The sequence below is a fragment of the Pundamilia nyererei genome, unplaced genomic scaffold, assembly GCF_000239375.1.
Source record: "Pundamilia nyererei isolate P.nyererei 1_Seehausen unplaced genomic scaffold, PunNye1.0 scaffold00126, whole genome shotgun sequence".
Classification (NCBI taxonomy): domain Eukaryota; kingdom Metazoa; phylum Chordata; class Actinopteri; order Cichliformes; family Cichlidae; genus Pundamilia; species Pundamilia nyererei.
This window is the reverse complement of record NW_005187527.1, coordinates 1-7,934: the sequence shown is the minus strand read 5'-3', so window position 1 is coordinate 7,934 and position 7,934 is coordinate 1. Positions and strand designations below refer to the sequence as shown.

At 36.0% G+C, this 7,934-nt stretch overlaps 2 protein-coding genes across 2 annotated transcripts; both read left to right on the top strand.

Annotated features, from left to right (window-relative positions):
• Positions 1 to 1,526: 1,526 nt before the first annotated feature.
• On the top strand, positions 1,527 to 2,768 carry LOC102211518 (H-2 class II histocompatibility antigen, A-Q alpha chain-like). Its single transcript, XM_005742979.1, has 4 exons — positions 1,527 to 1,603; positions 1,736 to 1,978; positions 2,105 to 2,386; positions 2,473 to 2,768. Exons 1-4 carry the CDS (start codon positions 1,549 to 1,551, stop codon positions 2,604 to 2,606), a joined length of 714 nt encoding a protein of 237 aa, XP_005743036.1. The 5' UTR covers positions 1,527 to 1,548; the 3' UTR covers positions 2,607 to 2,768.
• A 1,365-nt stretch (positions 2,769 to 4,133) lies between these two features.
• On the top strand, positions 4,134 to 6,598 carry LOC102211236 (beta-2-microglobulin-like). The gene is made up of 4 exons (XM_005742978.1): positions 4,134 to 4,186; positions 4,823 to 5,116; positions 5,207 to 5,320; positions 5,926 to 6,598. Exons 1-4 carry the CDS (start codon positions 4,162 to 4,164, stop codon positions 5,973 to 5,975), a joined length of 483 nt encoding a protein of 160 aa, XP_005743035.1. The 5' UTR covers positions 4,134 to 4,161; the 3' UTR covers positions 5,976 to 6,598.
• The last annotated feature ends 1,336 nt before the right edge of the window (positions 6,599 to 7,934 follow it).

Genomic DNA, 7,934 nt, shown 5'->3' with positions numbered 1-7,934 from the left:
ACCCAGGAAGGAAGACACAACTCAAGGTGCTGTTCTTCTTTGTTCTCTTTGCACTATAGAATGAACTTGTGCTTCATCTGCATTAGTAAATCATATGTCTAATTACTATGTGCTACTATGATCCACAGGTATGATCACAAATTAATTAATAAATTTATCTACTTTTCAAACCAAAAAACAAAAACAAACGAAAAACATTTTGCTGTTGTTGAACTCTACCTCAAGAGACAACACAGCTTTAATAAATGACATAGTCATAGCTCAATATATATAGAAAATACTTTTATGAAGCAGTTTCTGTATAGAATCAGCAGTAAATTGATTTAATTTTCTATCTTGACCTTTATGGAAATCATTAATCTGGTTTATTGCCCTATTCTTTCGAGGTATTCAGACAGTTTTAAATTGCATACACTGTTTTGTAGACCACTTTTATCAGTTATGCTACAAACATTAAGCATTTCACCTTCAGACTGAGTGCTAAAAATAAATATAGGTTATCAAAAACACATTTTAAGTAACTCATGATTTATTTTTTCAACATCAAATATCAGCTTGGTGAGTGAACTCAGTTTGCCTCAATTAAGTATGAGCATGTTCACCTAAAAGTGTTGGCAATGGCAACATCTGATTCACAGTTACATTGGTCAGTGCACCAAAAACTGAGTGGATGATTTTACATATGGACAGTGAACTATACAACTACAAAGCCATGAACGCTTCATACACATGAGTCAGGATGCAAGTAAAGCTGCTGCTGCAAACAAATCAGTGACTTAGTCAACTCCAACTGATTCCTTTGCTACAGCCCTTTTTATTGTCAGCAAGCAATCATTCATGAATATGCAATTTCAAATACACATGACAGTCTTAAGCAGACATATCTGAACAACACCAGTGTCTGTATCCTGTGCGTGTGTGGGTGTGTAGGTGCATGTGTGTATGTGTTTCCGGCCATACTATACATAGACATTCGACCTTTCAATGAACTTAAACTGTGTGTTTGAGGTATGCAGAAAAGCAAAAGTAAGCGTCTTGCTAAACTATAAAAACAGGAACTTGCAATAGGTCATATCTCAAATGCACATTTGAAGGTGGGAAGTCTTGCACCTCTAAGAAACAGAACAATCTAGTTCCTAAAGCTATAATGGAAATTATAACGTCGAGGCTGCTTCCTCTCATCTCATGGTGCACAGAATCTAATCAGACCTAATAAGAATGTGATTTTTATCAGCATACAAATGATTACATATTTCTAAGCATAAATTATTATATGTTCCTAAGCACAAATGACAATTTAAAAAAATTCAATTCTAAATGTAACCACAGTGAATGAATTTATCTGGATTTGATTTTTTGCTCCATAAACTGTATTTATCTTAGTTTAAGTTGTTCAGCAAATTCTATTTGACTCCTCCCCTCCTACTGTTCTGCCCAGCAACATTTATATGATTTGTTTATCAATGAGGAAGTTGTCCTGTATCACCGTCAACTTTGATACTAAAGACGAGAGACACAAGGCAGAACACCGCGAAGTACAGACTGAACATGTTCCTTAAAATTATATTTATTTTGTCTACAGCAGCCTGTGTCGAGGCTGAAGGTAGGTATCATTATTTCCCCATTACTGGTTCATCTATAACTTTCATCGTGTAAAATTTATTTATGGTTTATTTGTTTGTAATTTAGAGTATTTTAACACTGTGTTTTTAACTGTGTTGTCACTTGATCCTAGGAAGTCATACACTTTGTCACATCTATGGATGTTTTGACTCTAGTGATACTCAAATCTGTGCAGCATTTGATGGTGATGAAATATACTATGCAGACTTTAAAAAAGATCTTCTGATTTGGGAGAGCAAAATTCCCACAAGTTTTCGTTCACCCGACGCTTACAAATATGCAGTATTATATCGAAGCATGTGCAAAAATGACATGTACAGATGGAAGCCAGACAAGTCTGTAATAAAGAAAAAAGGTCAGTGAAACTCAAACTGTTATGTTTCCTGTTCAGTTTTCACTGTTTATGCTGCAAGTTTTTTTTAGATCTTTTTTTTAAACGAGAAAGTTGAATTTAAGCAAATCATGTGTTCATTTAATTTAGAGCCACCAGAATTCATCATCTACCCCAGAGATGAAGTGATAACAGGGGAAGATAATACCCTCATCTGCTTCATCAACCACTTTTTTCCTCCTTTGATCAACATTAAGTGGACCAAGAATGATGTAGAAGTAACAATGGAGGACCCTTTCATCAAAACTTTGTCCAATCCTGATGGGACTGCTTATGTTTTGTCCTACCTCAACTTTGTGCCAGAGAAAGGAGACATCTACAGTTGCACTGTGGAACATGAAGCAATGGACGAGCCTCAGACCAAGTTTTGGAGTGAGAACAAAGAAGCTTCAGATATTTTAGCACATATAATACGATTTAATGTTTAGAATTCATCATTTCTTTCTGCTGTTCTCTAGAGATGGTTGAAACAGAGGAGATCAGCAATGGTCCAGCTGTCGTCTGTGGATTTGGCCTGAGTCTTGGATTTCTTGGAGTTTTCTTAGGAACCTGCTTTTTTGTTAAAGTAGTGCGCTCTGGTCGCACTGCTTGAGATGTATACTACATATTGTATAGAGCTGCATAATCCTTCGTTTGTTTCCAGCAGGCATATCTTTCATCTGTGGTTACTGACAAACATGAACTGTCTCGTATTTGCATCAACTGTGTAATGGCATTAACGGCTCATATGCTGTTAAAAATAAAACCATCGTTCTTTGGCTGATATGTCAGTGTTTCTATAATAAACCTTTCGCTTTCATACTGTGCAATAAAGCTGAACGGTGATATCAGCACTTTTCCCACAGACATTTTCAGACGTGACGCGCTGCTGCACATTTTTGGTTCGTAGCATTAGTGCAGAGCTTGAAGTCTGCATTACTGGTATTCTAGCATTGAAATATGCCTTATTAATAATCCATCACTCTAAAATCATATTAGGTGCATTATGTCAAAAAGAATGAAACTTGAAAAAAACTATGCTGTTTTTCTTTCAACTGAAATAAAGTAAAAACCAGACTAGAAAAAAATAATGTATCCATAAACATATTAAACATATTGTTGCTGAGACATCTACCTGATTGTAAGTCATTACACTTCATAAGTATTATTACTTACTCCACTATTATTAACAAGGATGTGAAAACTAAGTTAAAAAAAATATGTAAATAAATCGATACAAGTGAATACATTCTGGAAAATTACTAGAAATGAAAAATAGTTTGTAAGAAGTTTGTAGTTAGTTGCAGAGATTTTTTTTCGCAACAGAATATGAGGTTTTGTGATACAATTCACTTTACTGAAAAGAAAACTTCAGTAATGTTTTTCACAAGAGCTGTAAGAAAAGTGAAAGCATATCGTTTTCTGTAGGCTGAATTCTGTAATCTATTTTAACCTCTCTACAGTTTAAAACATTCTTCTTTATGGTCTCAACACAAAATGCTCCCACGTCTCTCTACTGTTTCTGATTGTCAAACAACAGTTTGATTGTCCACATAAGTCACTTCACCTAGTATTAGTGCACAAACAAGTGCTAGCTGAACAAAGGAGCAAAGTTGTAATTATTAGCAGTTATTGTCATAAATGTAATGGATAGAGGGAGTTTCCACTAAATGTTTCGCTGTTATATCAGCCTATCTGCTTTCATTTCCTTGTTTTGGTGAACATATAAATGCTGCAGATTAAGTCTTCTTCCTGAATCATCGTACAACACACGCGAAACATGAACACTCATAAGTTTGTCCTGTGTGTGGCTTTCTCTCTTTTAAGTCCAGGTGAGCTGCAAAAATCTTCTCTTTGAACAAATCAGTGAAATATTAAAGTAATTATTATTTTTAACATCAGAACATTTCTTTCTTTTTATTTCAGTTCTCACAGATGAAGACTTTTACCAAGTAAGAGCATGCTGTACATTCAAAGGATCACACTTTGAAGAAACCGAGTACATATTAACTAGTTTTTTTAATAAGAACTTGATGATGGAGTACAACAGCACAAGAGGCAACTGGACGGGATTCACAGCGTATTCAATTGAAGCAGCAAAATGGTGGAACAGGGATCCCGTTGATGCACAAAGAAGAAAGATCGAAAGGAAACTGTTGTGTACGGACATGTTAGATGCCATCCAATCCGTAGGTAAGAAATTGTTTCTTAATAATGTTTTAAATCAAATGTAAAATAGGGTTTTGATGCTGTGAACCTTTTACATCACATATTTTTATGATCATTTTTGATGACATAAGATTATATTTGTTTTACTGTAAATAACAATAGTGCTTTATGAGTTTTGCTCAGTTGCATGACATTACAGTTGATTTCCAAGTAAATGGTAAATGGTCTGCATTTGTATAGCTTTACTCAGTCCCTAAGGACCCCAAAGCGCTTTACACTACATTCAGTCATTCACCCATTCACACACTGGCAAGCTACATTGTAGCCACAGCTGCACTGGGGTGCACTGACAGAGGCGAGGCTGCCGGACACTGGCGCCACCGGGCCCTCTGACCACCGCCAGTAGGCAACATGGGGTTAGTATCTTGCCCAAGGATATTTGGCATGCAGCCAGGAGGCAGCCCTGGATTGAACCACCGACCATCTGATTAGTGGCTGACCTGCTCTGCCACCTGAGCTACAGCCACCCCAAGTATGCCATAATTGACAACATAGCCACGATACATTACATTATGTACATTTGAGGAATACATCTGTGAACGGAGAAGGTGCAGTAATGTATTTTTCTTAATCAGAAGCATGAAACTTATTTTTTCACAGATAATCTGACAACTATACCCACCGTCAAACTAAAATCCTTGAAAAGGCCTAATGGCGAGCACACATCTACGCTTGTGTGCAGTGCCTACAACTTTTATCCAAAACAAATCAGAATGAGGTGGATGAGGAACGGCAAGGAGGTGACCACAGATGTCAATTACTCTGACGTGATGCCTAATGGTGACTGGTGCTACCAGACTCATTCTCACCTGAAGTACATCCCAACTTCAGCAGAAAAAATTGCCTGCATGGTCGAACACCTTGGTCTCTCCGAGCCGATGTTTGTGGTCTGGGGTAAGTTTGCTGCTGTGATGCCAATTAAAGTCAGAGAGATAAAACTTAAGCTGCATAATTACGAGTTTCACTTTTATCTCACTGTTTCAGACCCCTCCCTCCCAGTGGAACAACAAACTCAGATAGCTGTTGGACTGTGTGGACTGGTGATTGGATTTGTTATTGCAATATCTGGAATCATCTACTGCATCACTGTGCGTCAAAGTAAGGAGTTTGTTAGAAGTGTACATAATATAACATATTCTGATCTAAAACTGAAAGTCTTGGTGTGCCCAGCACTCAGTAACTTTATTGACTTCGTCCCTTTTCTGTTTTCAAGAGAATCCTAAAAAAAAAAAAACTATTCCTATTCTTACTACAGCACATATCATTATTAAGTAGATCTGTTGCCTCATCATCATCATCATTTTTTTGTATGCTGCTATTGCTGTGTTCATAAATTGGGCCTTTTCTGTGGTTGCAACAACATTAAGTTTTGCTTGCATACACTGTAAAAAAATCCTAATATAAAAGTATTTTACTGTGTATTTTACAGTTTTGTTCTGTTCTTCTAGAATATCATTACATTTACATAAATAGACTGTGATTTCCCATGTAAATCCCATGTAAAATTAGGGCAACAAACTGTATTGTCATTACTGAAAATAACCGTATTTTTATGAGAAAGTTATTTTCTATTTTTTTATGGTATTATTTTGGCGCCCCAGCTGCTGGAATATTACTGTTTTTTCAGGATTTTTTTTTTTACAGTGTAGTAAATCTGACCAATAGAGTTGTTAAAATGATAAATATGTTCTTGTTTTTAACAGGACAAGTGTTCATTCCTGTGGAATCGCCTCCTGAAGCTGGAGCAACTTAACAGCCTGAGCAAACACTATTAATACGGGCACGCTCCATCCAAGGTGCCCCAAATATCACAGCTCTCTGAATAATGATGTCTGTTGTGGGTGTTTGGGGCTTTGCATCTTTTACCCTACAGGACAGAGGATACATTTGTAATGTAGTTAATACTCTTATACAGTATAGTAATATATTTTATAGAAAAATGATTACACTGTATCTACTGGCATTAACCCCCATTAAGCAGTAAACCCTGTGAGTTAACCAGTGGTGAAAGTGGAAAAGTAGAAAAACCCTGGCACAATATGATGGTTCAAAAGCTACCCACAGTGTGCACACCCACATGGTACCTTCCTAGCAATTAAGTAAGAGACTGATTATTTCAAACTATATAGAACCAACTAACATTTTGTTTATTAATCTGAATACCCTTAAAATTTTATGATTTATTTGAATATACAGTGGCTCAGATCATGTATAAAGCACAAAATAACTTGCTTTGCGTCAGCACTCAGAAGCTGTTTAAAGTCAGAGAGAGTCAATATGACTCAAGGGGAACATGTTTCTTTAAAAAAAAAAAAAAGATAAGGACAAACATAAAGCAGAGATGTGTTTCTGTCAGAGGAGTTAACTTGTGGAATAGTTATGACAGTGATTTAAAAAAGGTGTAGTTCATTTTCCTTGTTTAAAAACATGTTTAAAAATAGAGTATTAGAAAAATATATAAATCAAGAATGAAAAGAGCAATAATAATAAATACTGAAACTCTTGGTTGTTTTGCTTTGATGTAGTTACTTATCTAAGGTGGAACATTTTTTTGTTTGGTTTTTTGTATGTTTTTTTTTTTGTTGCTTTGCTTTGTTTTTTTCTTTGCTTCGAGCCCTGTGTACAGGAGCCGCATGCTAAAAGATCTTTTGTTAAAAGGGTTGGCGTAATAAGCATATGCTTCAGACAATACCTTTTGATTAGCCTTGTCTTGTGCTTTCTTGCTTTGTGGTAATTTTTATTGTGTATTCACTGAGATATTTGAATGCTAATCAAAAAAAATCTCACCATCGAGGCATCAAATAAAGATCTACCACAGGACCGACCGGTGGGGATACTTGCTGCTGTACCAACAAGGAAGGCTAATACATGAGAAGATGCGGTACCCAGATGGTAATACAAAGAAGCAACATTCAGCATATGGAAGTTTAAACAGCTGGAAAAAGAGTTGAAGCCGACCTGATAATAAATCCACAACGTCCACGGATCACTCTATAGACAGACAGAGAGATACTTTATTGATCCCACAACAGAAATTAATGTGTTACAGCAGGAGGATCAAAAGAATAAAGAATTAAAATTTTATATAAATACAACAATGATTGAAACAAAAAATCCCCAAAGAAAATAAAAATTAGGTTAAGTTAAAGGAAACGTAAAAGCACGACTGTGAGCAATTTCAGAACAAACAAGAAGCACTCAGAGTGCAAACCTCTGCCATGGCCTTCAATCTGTATCAGTATTTACTTTTAAGGGAATAGTGTCACCTAAGTGGTGAACAGTAAGAGGATAAACAAGTTTTAGTAAAAACAAAGGTAGCATTGTGTAAAACAGGAACTGATCTGTTTAAAAGATGTTCAGCAGCACTAAGAAATAAACCAGGTTGAAAACCCACAGGCGCTCATTTAAACACACCTGTTCTTTGATGGAATGTTATCGCTTTCTGCCAATCACTCTGTGGCCAAGTACCTTATTAAGGCACTTAATTTCAGCCTTACACCATTTGGCAAATAGTGATGGGATTTCCAGCTCTTTTTGGAGAACCGGCTCTTTTGGTTCGGCTCACTAAAAAGAGCCGGCTCTTTCGGCTCCAAACCGGCTCTTCAGGTTGTTTTGTTGCTTTAATTAATTTATTATTAACAATAATATAAAATTATGCACAAAGGAATTACTAATGTAAAAAAAGTGGTTTTATTTATATATGTTTATATAT